Source organism: Anser cygnoides, chromosome 3 (genome assembly GCF_040182565.1).
Source record: "Anser cygnoides isolate HZ-2024a breed goose chromosome 3, Taihu_goose_T2T_genome, whole genome shotgun sequence".
NCBI classification, from domain to species: Eukaryota; Metazoa; Chordata; class Aves; order Anseriformes; family Anatidae; genus Anser; species Anser cygnoides.
The window spans coordinates 51,574,553-51,590,498 of record NC_089875.1 but is presented as its reverse complement, the minus strand read 5'-3'; the positions used below and the strand labels follow the sequence as shown (position 1 = coordinate 51,590,498).

General features: G+C 38.3%; 1 protein-coding gene across 5 annotated transcripts in view; it reads right to left on the bottom strand.

Moving 5' to 3' along the window:
• Nucleotides 1-15,946, bottom strand: part of GRM1 (glutamate metabotropic receptor 1) — a 185,728-nt gene that overhangs the window by 139,183 nt on the left and 30,599 nt on the right. For all 5 annotated transcript variants that reach the window (XM_048067862.2, XM_048067863.2, XM_048067865.2 and 2 more), the window contains one exon: nucleotides 9,876-10,125. In XM_048067862.2, coding sequence (XP_047923819.1) covers nucleotides 9,876-10,125 — 250 coding nt within the window. The remainder of the gene's footprint in view (nucleotides 1-9,875; nucleotides 10,126-15,946) is intronic.

The window sequence follows — 15,946 nt, the reverse complement described above, 5'->3', positions numbered from 1 at the left end:
TACTCTAGGTGTTCTAGCCTTGGCATTGGCCTTAGCAGTGGTACTTTCAATAACATGCAGTATCTCATTTGTTTGCTTACATTATAATACCTCTGAGTAAGTCCTCACATTTACTCAGTTTGCAACTCTGAAAATGATCAACTGCCAGCCTGCAAAATCAGAACAACTGTCTAGTCTTTCCCTTTATATCATTGCCTATCCTCAAAAATTATTTTAAAATGTTATGATAATGTGTGAGACCAGTCACCCATATGGCATTTCAGGTCTGTAAAGGCAATAGCGCTTAAAATGGTAAAGGCTTCATGCTATATTTTTCTCATGGCAATAGCGATACAAGGTCCCATCAAGAATCTATGGAAAGACAAAGGTGTCAGCCTTACATAGCTGCATAGTTACTTGTTGTTTGTTTGTTTTTTTGGTTTTTTTTTTTTTTTGGGTGGGGAGGAGGTCTTTTCTTTTTTGCAAAGAATATAAAGCAATAAAGAGGCAGAGTAAAAGCGCATATTCAGAGATTTATTAGGGGAAAAGCAGAGAAAATTTATAGATTTCCCATAAGAAATAGCAGTTTACAACGATTCAGCCTGCTGTGAGAAATCAGCTGAAACTGTAACTGGAGTCATATACAGGTTGTCAGTCCTGCATACGGTGTACTTAAATCTGACCTATTATGCAGGTTTCCTAATCCTCATGTTAACATGAAAGAGCTGATATTCAGCCTCTTCCTTGTGATGCCTTCATCAGAAATCAAAGAATTCACTTTTATTCTTTAAAGCAGAAAAATAACACATTCCGTTTCTACCAAACTAAACAACAGTAGGTTTTTTTTGTGGTTTTTTATTTTTTTCTCTAGCTAAATTGGACTTGTATTGAATCCCTGCAGTCTTTTAGGCAAAGAAGGACAGGGGAAAAACTTAAACTTACTCCCCACAGAACTAATAAATACAGCCAAATCACCAGCATGGAAAATAACTGCGTGAGCCCTAGGTACCAAAGCTTACCCACAAATAGCTCATAGTGAATAATGCATACGGCTTAAAGCCAGTTAAAATAAGTGCCAGGTCAGTTATCAGGCAGCAGTGAATTTGCAAGGCTTTGAAACAAAATTCTTCTTTTTTTTTTTTTTTCCTCCCTCTCTGAGGTACAAATAACTGAACTAAGATGCAGAGCAATAATGACTGAAGTGAGGTGTGGGCAAGAGCTGGCCACTCAGTAGAACTGGAGTGTTTCAGTCCTACATCAAAACAGACTGGTGGTGCTGAAGAGGCAATAGTAACATGAAAGAGCCAGCTTTCACTCTGAAGTGAGTTCTTGACATCATTTTGGGTCCTAAAGCATTACCATATCACAGAAATGGAAGGAATTTGTCTTGGCTGAAAAATTCAGCAGAAAAACAAGAGACTAAGGATCTATCACTGTTGCTTTGATTCCAGTTTAATTTCAGCTTTAAAATCACTATGGTTTTGTCAGCCAGATTACAATATGTGAATGATGTGAAACTTCCAGTTTGCATGTTCATACCAATGAGTTATGGCTGGACTGAATTCACATGAATTCAGCTTCTCTGAGTGCTGAGGACATTTATAAAAACAATAAATAAGTAAATAAATAAATCAGGAAATATGTGGTCTTTCCCCACAACATTGTAACCTGCTCTTTATTCTGCCTTCTCTGTAAGAAATATTTCTGCTTGAGCACTGACACAATTCTGAAAGTAAATTGCAGAAATTCCATAGGTCACTGCATTAGGATCTTGGCTTAACTGTTGCAAATAGAAATATAACTGCTTAGTTTCCTAAACATTTATAAGAATTCCAGTCTTACAGAGGCATGCCTGAAAAACATCTGGCCTCTAGCAAATTACGCAAAAATCCTTGATGTAACATCATTCTGTATCATTCATTCACATAGAATTACAAAATATTCTTCCAGGTGAGCAGCAACAATCCAGCTACTGGTTTCTGCAGCTGCCTGGTAAAACATGCATTAAGTAATAAATAACACAGAGCACAACGCATTAACTCAAAGATTCTAATGTCCATACTAATTCATATACAAAATGCAGACACTGAGCTGTTGCACTTCTTTCAGTACTGGAAGACTTTGCAGAAAATGTAAAGGTAAATATATTTACTGCCAAGGATGTTCTTTCTTGGCATTTTGTTACTAGCATAGATAACTCTCTCTGCAGAATCCATCCCAAAACTATCTGGAACCACTGAACCAGGTTGTAGCTTTCCTTTGCTAAGGAAGAAACATGAAGTGCTACGGAATCATCTAAGTTTTTACCAGAAATCTGGAAACAAGATTTTTTTCCCCACAAGTTTTACTATTGTCAATTTTAAGCTTTGCAATTTGTGCCACACTTCAAGGTACTTAATTGTCTGCTAAGTAAACCTTAGTCTTATACTTAATTCAATATCATTATCACCAAGCAATATCCATGTTTCCTTTACTTTAAGCTTTTGAACCACTACTAGTTTTCTCACTCAGACTATGGTCCCCCCCAAAAAAACAGCACGTTGCATTCCAGTGGTTTGGATTACATGCATTTTGTTATGCTGGATTACTACCAGTTTTCTTAACACCACATTTCCACTCATGGAAAATTGGCAGAAAGCACTAGCATCAGCAACACTGTTATATCTGCTATTTTCACCAGATTTACAAGGTCCAAACCTATCCTAGAGAAGCTAGGCTTGCACAAGGCATTTTTTTCCCCATTGCCATCATAATGTTAGCCATTACTTATTACTTTGTAATCACTTACATACTTAAAAAGAACCAATATTTTGGGGGGAAATGGATCTAAAAACATTGGCCCTGCAAAACATTTCCACTCCTTTGGGTAAGGTAGACCCTTCTCACTGATTTTTCATGAACTTGGGGCAGCCCCTGCAGTAAATGAATACACTGCATTAGAGTACAGCATATTTCTTTCAGCTAGTCTAACTTTAAAGAACAGTAACACACTCAGATTGTCATCTTTATGAAAAACTTCCCAATCTAGCAGCAGTATATTCTCAGACACTTTGTAGGTAGTGCATGAATCACTAGCACCAGAAACTCATCTGGGGGAAAGATCCAAGTAGTCTTTTTAGCTAGATATAGAAGGTGATACTGATGATACCTCATGATGTTTATGATATTTGTGATGTTAGAACCAAAAGAAAGAAAGAGAACTGCCTGTCATTACATTGCTGGCAGTGCAGTCCATGTCATCTGTGGTGGGTTAGCCTTGGCTAGCAACTAAATGCCCACCCACAGCCACTTGTCAATTCCCCCTTCTCAACAACACTGGGGTAGAAAACAGAATAAAAAAGTCTCATGGGTCATGATAAAGACATTGAGATTGGTTAACTGTTACCACCACAGGCAAAACATTCAGAACTTGGAGCAAATTAAATCAATTTGTTACAGATTAAAACTGTATTTGGACAATGAGAAAAAAAAATAATAGTTAAAAGGGAACTTACCCCAGTGGTGGTCTACTTCCATCACTAATTTATATGATAATCTGTGAAGGGATACTTCACCACCACACTCAACAAGAACTACCTCCAGAAGCCATGGATTGTTGCCTCTCTACCAATTTTTTTTGTCCTTCCCCCCATTCCATAGCGAGGGATATCAGCTTACCTTTTAATTTCTGATTGTCATCCCCAGCATCCCAACACCAAAGCAGCCAAGCAGCAATCCATTCACCTGGCTAACAAATGTAATCTTTCTGCTTATATCAAAGTTCACATAGGGTCACTCCTGGTTTTTGACTGTTAGGTGACTTCTGTCATTTCCTCTTCCCATTTTCTTGCCAAAGGACCAGCTTCCTAATCAGACCCTTCCTCCTTTTCCCTTACTAATGGATTGTATGGACCCGTCAATCTCTGCTTTCAGTTTTTCTTTTTGACTCCTAGAGTGATTATTGTAGATAGGGTTTGTGTCCCTGTCTTAACCTGAGGCATTCTCATATCCTGAGGCCCTTCTTCTCTTGCTCCTGTGATGGAGCTGGAAGGAGGCTCAATCACAAGGCAAGCCCCACATCAGTGCTATGAATCAGTAGCTCCCAATGGGGTAGGCAAGTCATCTTTCTGTCAAATGGTTCTCCATTTCAATGGGATTACATGTCTCTTCAGCCATAAAATTGTAGGCTATCAAAGGTGATAACTGCCCTGCACACCTGCTCAAATCCTCCCATACACCTTGTCATCCAGGGATCATCCTCCCAAGGGCACATTTCTCTGTTGCCTCACCAACAAGTTGTTCACTCTTATATCAGGTTGATGAAATCAGGTTCCACATACCCAATGAAAATCCAACAAAAGATAATGGGACCAAACAGCTTTTGTACAGATGTACAAAAACCTCAGAAGACCATGCAACAAAGCTAGCAACACCAATGCCAGAGGCAAGAAGGGAGGTGTAATCCCTCATTCTCTCCACAAGATAGCTCACCCAGCAAAAGAACATGATCCATGCCTGGGCCATATGCCAACACAAGTGCACGGCCATTGCTTTTATCAATATGTTCACAGGCACAACAAAATAGAGTGATAAGCAGCCCAGAGAACAGCAAAAGCCAAAAATGGCCACTAGCCTCTAGACTCTAATACACAGTAAAGCAAGCAAGCTCCATGACCAGCACAGAATCCTGCAAATTAACAGCCACAATGGCTACAGCACACAATCAGATCAAAGCTGTCGTTATCTCAGGCCACACATTAGGCACCAAAAATGACTGTGGTGAGTTGACCCTGGCCAACAGCCAAACACCCAGCCAATCTAAATCCCCTCTCCCACAGGACAGAGGGAAAATAGAAACCTGTGGATCAAAATAATGAGAGTTTAAGAAGGCAAGTAAAAGTTGAGTGTATAAGCAAAGTGAAAAGAGGAATTAATTCCTCTCCATGGACAGGCAGATGTCCAGTCACTTGCTGAAAAGTAGAACATCAACACATACAAAAGTTGCTTCAGAAGCATCATAACCACAAATGTGCCCCCTACATTCTCTTTTCACTGAGCTTGTACTGCTGAACACTACATCATATAGAATAGAATATTCCTTTGGTCAGTTTGGGTCAGCTTCATCCACTCCCAGTGCCTTGCCCACCTCCATCCTGCTACCTGAGAGGGCTTGGGAGGAAGAGAGAAAACCTTGACACTGTTCAAACACTGCTCAAGAGTCAAAACACTGGTGTTATAAACAGTGTGGTGTTCCCACTCTGTTTTAGCCACAGATGAAAGCACAGCACCATACAGGCTGCTATGAAGTTAACGCCATCCCCACCAGACCCACCTACATCATTTCATCATATTCCCCAAAGCTGTCAAGGGGCTGATGAACAAGAGTGGTGACAGAATTGAGCCCTCAGGACGTTTGTGGGAAGGAGAACCTGCCCATCGTGCCCACTGGGAAGAAATAAGTGAAACCAGGTTAAGAAATCTCTTAAATCCTACCAGGGCATGCTGCCATGTCAACAGGACTTCGTTATCAATCACAGAAATTTAATAATAGGCCAGTATTACCTAGGCTGTCTCTGATCTGGCCAGCACCAAAAGCAATTCATTCATAAGTTTTACACTGGTGTTTTGCCTTGCAAAGTAAAATTGAATTGGGTCCAGCATATCAATTAGTGAGATCTGCTAAATAACATTTTCTTGAGGATGCATTCACTTCCCCAAGAAACCAGAAAATTGTTGGTTGTTTCTGAGTGTCTCCGTATTTAATGAAATGCAAGCCAAACTTCAAAGACTTAGTTGTTAGAGTCTCCATTTCTGTGTCCTAACAGAAGACTTTTCTTGGTCACTGGTGTCATACGTGACCATAAAATTGTTTTCTCCCCTGCTGAACTTGAAAACCTCAGCAACATTTCACAAAGTGTGAAGTTAAATGCCAGAAACACCATTATTAATACTGACTTGTGAAGGGAGGGCAGTCAGGGAAAATGTCATCACACCATCCACCTTGAAAGCTTTGTCACCCTATGCTGAAAGAGCTTTATTAGGTAGAAAAAGAACTCACTTTTCCCTCTGAAAATGCACTACATTCACAACAGAGGTGCCAACCATATCTTCACTGCCAAGTGTTGAAATTTTCATAAGACATCACCCTACCAGCACTTAAAATTCATGGTTCTACAACAGCCTATAGAGCAATACAAATGAATACCATAAAACATCAGAAAGCCTAGAGAAACAAAGCAATATATATTCCATTACTTGGTGTTATATTGAAACTGCAGGTACATTAACGTATCTCTTCCTTCCTAAAACTCCTCACACATTTACACAAACCATTTTGTGTAGGAGTTTAAGAAATTTTGAAATTACAAAAGAGCATTTTCATTTCCAACTATTTATCTAACATGTCAGTTCTCCATTGATCTCAGAGTAACTGTTGAACTCTGGGATTTTGTTTGCATCTTTCATTTGCTTTGCATTACTCACAGATGCTGGCCAGTCAGTTACATGCTTTGACTTGATGTATCATTTCAGATGATGTACAGGAGATTCATCCATCTTGAAAGATTCTCACAAAGCCTAATTTATGCTTATTAAGTAATATAAAACCTAGTGGTCTATGTAAACATAATTAGAAGCATGTTGTTGAGCATCTTTCTATATAGTTACTTCATATAAAAACTAATTTCTGTTAAAAGAGCTATCACCTGAATCTTCCTTAAGAGAGCAGCTTAATTTCTTAATAGAATTTTTGCCTTTGGTTACAGCAATACTAATGCAATCACTGTTTTTAAATAAAGCCATTTCATTTTTTTACTTCCTTTCCTGTATATTATCAGCCTGTTGTTTTCTCAGCTTTCTGGTCCTTAATTTTAAAGCTTAATATTTTTCTTACTGGATTCTTCACTACATTGGGACACTGTATTAGTTTCAGAATCATCTGCTATTCTCCCTCAGGTGGGATTATAACCCCTTCTTCTGTCATGTCTTAGCCTTGCTTCCTTCCAGATTCAGAAATAGGTATTCCCTTTCTTCTCACTAATACAACAGACTCCCACTTCCAGTGGCAAAGTAGACTGAACTTCTAGTCAGATCTTTGATCTGAATTTAGGAACACTTGCTTAGATATGGCACAAATAGGCTCCTAACTCCATGCCTGAGAATAGTCAGCCCATCCTGGAAAATTCCCCAGTAAATGACAACCCAGTCCCGGTTCAGTGTAACCCCCTATAATTCCCAAAGTATCATTCCCAATTTAAACTAAAATCAAATTTAGTTCTCAGCTCTCTTTCTGATACCTTGAACTTAGTTGAGCTTGTCAATGCCTGTCTGCTTTCACCAATAGCAATACTGAAGATATAGCAGGAAGAGCACTATTTAGCCAGGTGTCCTTTTGTAAAGGCTTCCTCTTTACAGTGAGTCAGAGTAGATTATGGAGTTGATATAGTGTAGCTGATAATGAACCTGTGGGTACATTAAAGGCTTTGTTTAGCTCGCTATTGCAAAAAGTCTTGATTTTACATTCAGTCCCACTTCCCTCAATAAAAAGAATGCTCTTAAAAGGCTTTTGGTTTTTTGCTTAGCTGGGTACTTGAATGAGAATGACTAAACAGCATGTCAGAGCAATGTTAATACATGCCTCAGTTCCTGTTTGTATACAGATGACCAAATTCATAGCACTGCAGTTTCACTGCAACTTACTTGTGAATAAGTTTGCTAGATTTGCCATTTTTTTTAATCTCTTAATCAGAACAATTCAAAGAAAATGTCTTTTCTTTTAGTTCTGTGAGCACTTATAAAACATGTGCAAGCCCTATAATATTTTTTTTATTTCAACCATCTGTTGAGCACAATCCAGACTGTGCACAGCCAGTCTGTTTTAAAACCAGATCACCTAAAAAGGCAGATCTGACCCAGTCCTAAAAATGGTTCTCACATACTCTATTACCAGCATAAAATAAGACTATGTTGAAGCCTATCTGAAAAATGTATTGTGATTTCCAAAGAAATTCTATTAACATTTAATAGTTGAGAGGTTCTGACAAAGTTCAGAGCAATGCTGTTGGGCAGATTCTAAGACAAACAATTGAACCAGAGTATCATAATGTTTTGTTAAGGCTTTTAGTCAAATTCTGAAGCTAAAATGTTTTATACATTATCCATAAATAAGGGGATCACGTAAATGACCTAATAAGAAACTGATGTTTGTACTACCATCATACTGAGTTTTGGTGCTTAAAGTAATAGACTTATTTCCTTTGGCTCTTTGTATGGCCAGAGTCAGAGAAAGCACCAAAATCAGGTTAACAATAAGACACTACTACAAAGCAACAACGCATGAATACGGTACACTGCCTAAAGCTGCCAGGGTATTTACAGAATGACCAGGGATGCGGTGATCCAGACTAATTTTATTACAGTCAGGTTCTTCAATTCACTGAAACATGTCAGTCCTGAAAGGTTCCACTATTCATTGCATATTATTTGGTGCATATTGAATGATGCAGATGAAAAGCACATGCACAAATCTAAATCAGAATATCATTTTCCATACTACTTTAATTTTAATGCTGAGGGCTTTCCAAATGCACTGCATCTTGTCTACACACTCTTCTAGAGACACAATCTCTGCTTTAAATAGATTGGAATCAAAAAATGTAACAAAAAAAAGGAACAATGAAAGGAGAACCATTGATTGCTTTCAGATGATTACTAAGGTAAGGTTAGCTATCATGGGAATCATGGGAATCATAGTCATGGGAATCATAATTGTGATTTTTGAGGAGTGATGCAAGAAAAGAACAATATTATAGTACAGGGCTAAAGGACAACATTGCAGCCACAAGAGTGACAGACAGAAAAACTTCAGGGAGAGAAAGGGACAAAAAAGTTTGATAGATCAAAATGACAACAGAATAATAAGTAAACAGAAGCTAAGTAGGTAAAACTGTCAAAAACCTTGAAGGAGTGGTGTTTAAACAATAGATAAGAGAGAAACAAAGCGTGAATAGAAAGATTAAAAAAGACATTATCAATCTAACAGACGAGACAGAATATGTCAGCCCTCATCATCAGAACAAGATTCACTGAAATGGAAAACCAGACATAAAGACATTGAAAAAAAAAAAAAGGTGAAAGAGATTCCTCGAAATAAGAATTTTCACAAAAATGGGAATGTGGATAGATCACATATGATAGAAATAAAATGACCATATTCCAGTGGATATCTAATAAAGAACTGATAAATTCTAGAGGAAATAAGTCAGTCTTTGCCTGTCCAATACACACCAGCACTGTTCAGTAATGTAAGTGCAAACATATCAATCTTGCTGATGGCCAAATCAGTATGTATTTTAAAAAATAAACATATCTTTGTAATCTTGGTGCCCTAACTCCAACAGCAAAGCTCAGAATAAAGTATACCATGGCGAATGCCAGTTTGTAACCATAAGGCTGTGAAAAGAGTTCAAGTAATCAAAAACATTTGAAAATTTATGTTTTCAAATTACCAAAGTATAGTTAGTATCTCCTTCATAAAACCACATGAAATGCTATCATGTATCACATTTCCAGCTCACATTCTGAAATCAGAATTCTTCATCCCATATTTTGCTTCTAAAATCTGCATATGAAACATTTCTCCAGAGTGCGTGGAAGCATAAAAACACTAATGCCTTATGTCTGTAAAAAACAGATAATAATTAACATTTACTTCAGCAAAAGTTAACAACAGCAATTAAGTTGCTACTCATCTTCATATCCTTTTCCCAAGATCTGCTCTACCATCTTGCCACTTCTTTTCATTCATTAGAAAAGTAAATACTAGAACTATGAGTAGCCTGAATTGCACAGTTCTGAAACAGAACTGCCTGCAGGATGAGATGGAGAAGAGCTGCGGTGAAATCCACTCACAGCCTTACCTTCCAATTAGCAGAAATTCCCCAAGCACTCCCAGGCGTCTCATGGCGATGAGGATCCCCCGCACCGTCATTCCCTCACAGAAGCAAACCACCACTCTAGCCTTGGGTAACCTTTCTCGTAGCTTGCGCAGCAGGCGATCAAAGCTCTTTTCCCCAGCATTGCTGTAGATTTTGTCAGAATGAGCAATGCAGAGACCCTCTTGGGCAGCCAGCTCTTTGAAGGCCTCCATTCCACTTTCCCCATAATTGCCTGTTTTAAAAGAAAAAGAAAAAAAGGTATTATAACATGCAGTTACCAAATTAAGGGTGGGGAGTCAACTAGAAAGAGCAAAGGAGGTCCTCCAAAGTGAACATGCTCAGAGTTCAGTGAAACAATGAGATACCTGTGGATCAGTAGGTCTTAAGTGACCTGGAAACTGCAGGTTTCTTTTCTTACATTGATTTACCAGTGGATATTAAACGTAAATAAGGTGTGGAGAGGTAGAAAAGGGGACAGAGAGAGCTTAGACAGTAAATATAAAGTTGTATTAACATTTCTCTGGCAATAATCACAGTTGTTCTATTCCAGAAAACCAGTCACAAGAAAGAGAAAAAACAATTTCATTCTAAGCTGTTCTGTACCACATGTAGTCCTCAATAATAAAAATGAATGAAAAATGGTTGCAAACATAAAACATTCTGATCTGGTAACATTTTAAAAGCCACGTGCACTAATCTGACTGACCAGTGTTCATGACAGTTAAAATTTAGACCTGATGTTTCTCTCATAATAGGAAACCATTTGTAAGGACTTCCAAAATATCTCTTTTTAAAACAGAAAGATTTTGACTTTGTGGTTCAGATAATATCAAAGTTGATTCTAAAATTCCTTTTATTTTTTCTATTCATATATTTTTGAATCCCTAAACCAGCTTTGTAAAACTCAAACTGCCTTCAGCTATGGAGACAGGTGAAATCTCAAGTTTTCTTTGAATATTTTATGCCTGCCATGAGCACAGGATTTATGATGAACATCAATCAGACAAGAGCAGCAGATGGATTACAATAAATTGTCTATTAACAGTAACAAGAAATCATTCAAAAAGAGAAGCCCAATTTTTTCGCTATCCACATTTGTAACATTTGCTCAGTTTCTTGAGGGAGTAACATCAAATATGTTCAATACTTCTAGACACAGACTTTTCCAAACCTGTGGTAACTGAAGAGATGCAACTCTCCTCTTTGCAGAGACAGCTTCAAATACCAAATTGCAATGAGAAGGACTACTGAATCAGCCTAAATACATTCACCAGAAAAAAACATACAACACCCCAAAATGCACAGCAACAACACAGAAAATTCAGCAAGAGACAGATCAGACATTCTGTATAAATCCAACAAAAATAAGTACATTTTTCCAGAAATTTGAATTATTTGCAGCAGATCCAACAAACTGTGCAGTTTCATATAGTCATAATTGTACTAGGATATAGCCAAACCTTCCATGTCTAGTTTCAAGTACAAAACTCAAGTTGCAAAGCCTTTTGCACCGAGCTGCCCTAGTTCCTCACAAATTTGCAGCACAGAGGCATGGCCTCTTTTCCAATCTGTGACTCGATGACAGATACAGCACGCAGGTCTGTCTACTCTGCTGCCTGTGAGCCAGACGTACTCTAGAACGGGAGCAGCCTGCACGGCTGTGGGGAGAGGAGAGGAAGGGCTGTGCCTGGTGGGAACGCACCAGCAAGCAGCCCCACACTGCTCAGCCCTGCCCCATGCCCCTGTACCTGGGGAAGCACCATTGCCTCTCACAGGGGTTGTCACGCTGAGATGGATGCTCAGAGGAGACACTGTCGAGGTATTTCCTTATATTTATAGGGCATAACTCACAGTCGCCAAGGGATTTACTGCAGGACCTGAGGCTGGGCAGTTTGAGCTACAATACTTTTATGACCTGTCTCAGGCCCCAGGCTGCAGCAGGACAGCCTTGCTGCCAACTTGCATTAGCAAGCACCTCTTACTTTGGAAAGAAATTGGAATATAATGCCCAGTTTCACAGAATCACAGTATTGTAGGGGTTGGAAGGGACCTCAAGAGATCATTGGATCCAATCCCCCTCCAGTTTCATGTGGAACTTCATGCAACGGGTAAACTCATTTGAAGTCAGTGGGATTATTACTGAAGTAAAATCTTACCTAAGCTGAGCCACTGGAGTAAACTGAATCTTCCTAGATATTTAGGCAATGTGTACAAAACAAATATAATATGTGTACAAAACAAATATAATAGGTTTCCTACCTAAATTAATAATGCCCTAAATGTAAGGGTAGGATGGGATTTTCTCATACATCAGACAACACAAACTCTGAAGTGAACTGAAGCCAATGATTTCAAAAAATACAAAATTAAATTCACTTGGGATGCTTTTACCTAGCTTTAATTTGATGGAATAACAATCATCTCAAACACACAGCCACACCTGCACTAACAGTAAAAGAGCCTACAAAAACTAGGCTAAGAGGAAGTAGGAGTGTTGCCTATAAATTCAATAAAGGCAATTAAGAGCCTAGAAGGTATAAAAGCTCATTAAGAACAAGAACCACACAGACACAAGATCAAATAAGCAAAAACAAAGCAGAAAATTTGAGGCTGAAAAGAAAAACTTTCTAACCCTTCTATGAAGTTGTGAAACAGCTTTCCAATAGCAGTACAAGGAAAGAAATCTTATTTTAGAATGGAGCTGGTAAGCTCACAAGAGCATTACATAATTGTAGACGTCTGCAACAGACGGAGATGAAACTTGATGAACCAGGTCCTTTTGAAGCCTATTTCCTGCACTCCCGAAGCAAGACAGCACACTGCACACCTTCCTCCTCCAGGGGAAATGACCAGGAAGAAAATGAACATGTGGCAGATGTTAGACACATTGTTCAGTGCACTCAGCTACTGGGGTAAGCACATCGTAAGGGTATATATAAAATAGAAAACACTAATTAATTCTGTGCAACAGCCAAGAATATATCCATCTGTACCAGCTTGCTGGGTACATCAGTTTCAATCAACACATGCAACAGCTGAGAAGGGAAATGTGTAATGATAGAAATCTGCACAGTATGGCAGTCAGTGAAGAGCTACAACAGGATCAACAATTACAACACCACCATGGACTGAGGGTCATTTTTCCTTTGAAAGAGCAATCGAAAATCCAATCTCATTCATAACTGCCTTTTTGTTACTAGAATAAACTGGGAAATGACAAAGTATCTATTATCTTGAGGCTACAAACAACCGAGTTTCATTCTGAACTGTACCCAAATGCTAACTGAGCCAGGAACATATTTTAAGCCCCATGGTACCTTGCTATTTTTTTATTTACTTATTTATTTTTTAATATTTGCTGGTTTTTTTTAATCCCTCTTAAATAATAATAAAAAATAAAAGTTCTGTTCAACTTGTATCCTGTTCAGAGAATGAGATATTCTCCTTTCATGCTTCAAGTAGAGTCTGTACAGCACTGTAAAGGTAAATTCTAACCCTATCATGACTACAATTGTACTAAGAGCACTGTTCTCTCAGTGACAGACAGCTTTGCTTCACCACTCTAAGAATCCTACATGAGGCTATTCCAGCTGAAGGATCCATGTACCTGAAGATGCTGGTGAGAGCTACACACAGTGGGAATTATTCTAACTCTCTGCATTCTATGCAGTTAAATAACAAAAATATGAAGATGAAGCTTTAGTAGAAATCAAAGATGTCACCCTAATGAAAAGAATGACATTTTCAGGTATACACTTAACAATCAACTTGTATAACTCTTTGTTTCAAAGCCCCCCAAAGTAATTCAGAAATTTAGCTTCATAAAATGCTCCTGTGAGACATTCAAGTCACAGCTGCCAACGGAAGTTACACTATTTGCTTGTATTAGCACTTCAGCAGTGTGGGGAGCAGAGCCCAGGAGCTTCATCTGAAAGGTTTATACTGTTCTTTTTATTATAGTTGTCTGGCAATTTTACTTCCATCCTCTTTGTCAAGAGAGCCATTTTTTTCCATGTATGAAATGAAGCGGAAATGTAGCCTTAGCAATCAGATGCTTATGAGAACCCTGGATATTGTCTTTTTGAGGGATGCACAGAGTGTGGATCCGCCTGAGCCATGTGACAAAGTGCTGCATTTCCAAGGGGGTTATAACCAAAACAGAGCACCCCATGTAATACAATGTCTGATTTCATTCAAGGATAGCAATTATCTGTGGGGCAGCATAAGGCAACATGAACCACTCATATTTGTGCTACAGAAAGCATTCTGTTGAAATCTGTAGGTTAGCACCTGTTCTATTAAATATATATATGTATATATATATACGTATAATCTTAAAAGAGAAAGGAAACCATAATGGTGAAGAGGAAAATTATGAGACTCTTCTCCTACTCAGCTTTCAGGGTCAATAGGAAATACCAGCTTCCTTCTTAGACTCTCCCCCCCTTGAGAGAGAGAGAGAGAGAGAGAGAGAGAGAGAGAGAGAGAGAGAGAGAGAGAGAGAGAGAGAGAGATCAGGAGAAAGATGTCTGTGCATGAAAGAATGTTCCAATGCATTTAAATAGCAAAAGGCAAGAAGCAAGAGATACTTCATCTACATGGGCAATGAGCAACACCTTCAGGTGAGGTGACCTATTCTGTGCTAACAGTGACGTACTGTCCACATTTATGCTTCTCAACAGCAGCAGTAATGACAATCTAGCTGAAAAGTGAATAAAAAGAAGCATACCCTGCAAACACACAGTGAAGGAAGTGCACCAATAAGAACCACAAAGTCTAGCTTCACTGCAGGGTATTTCAGAAGCCTGTCAAAACACAGGAAGGTCCCTCTTTTCACAAATAAGTCAGAAACTATTCTTGGTCTCTCTTCACATTATGATGTTTGTTCACCTCTCCCAAGCTTGTACTCATACTGCCCAAAGTACAAACTTCATTTCAGTTTCAGTATCAAATCACTGTAAAAAAGTCTATTTCTTCAGCTGATTAATGTTTTTTTGGCAGAGAGAAAATTAAAATAAATAAATAAATAAATAAATAATTTTTTAAAAAAGTAAGAGAGCTGCATGACTTAACAACAAGGAATAACTACTCAAAATCTTCTCTAGTGCAAAAACAGATTAGCTGTGAAGAGTAGAACAGGGACATAATCCAATTACTAAATTGCTTCCTGATATATTCCAATAGCTATTTCGAAAAAAAAAATCTAGAGGCAATGTTAAATATAACAATAACTGTACAGTTTCCAAATACATGTCCAGAAGGTTTTGAACCACTTAACAGATTTAAAATAAAGTTTTTTAAAAAGTGTCAGTTTTCTCCCCTACAAAATACGTTATTTCCTTTCACCATCAGGGTTATCTTTGAATAGGGTCAGTTAATGAGAAATGATTGAGTTGTCTCATTTTAATGTGTTTCTTATCAAACCATATTAAATAAGCATGTGCATACTCCTCGTCCATTGCAAACCAAAATTAAAAAGGCCAACAATCAGATTTAAATTAGCATGTTTGTAATAGGCTGGGAGTGTATACACCATTGGCTAATGTGGCTCAGCTGATAAGCAGTCAGTTTCTAAGCTGTAGAAATTCAACCCTTTACACCCATTTGTCAACACTTTTGATCTACAGAGTTAAAAATAAAAGCCTAAGTCTAAAGCCATTCTATCAGTGCAATAGATTGGCAAAAAACGAGATGCTGAAGAGTGGATCTGCCCACCTATCTTATTTCTGTTCTTCCCATGTGTAAGTATTATACTCACAACAAGAGTAATACCTTCTTCTGGGGAAGCAAAAGCAGCCCTGTTGGCACAGGTCTTCCAGGACAATTGTGCCAACACAGCCCCCCTCTGCCAGATTTCCCTGTCACTGTGGAAAGCGTAGAAATAAAACACTAAAACACTTTTCCCTAGAAAATATTTTTCAAGGCTAAAATCATACTGTTGTCAAAGAGGCTACATCTTATGAGTTATCAGTTATTCCAAATAGAATTTGTCTTTCCTTTTCAGTGAACGTTCTTCACGTAATGTTGACTTCACTGCCTAAAGCCCTTTACCA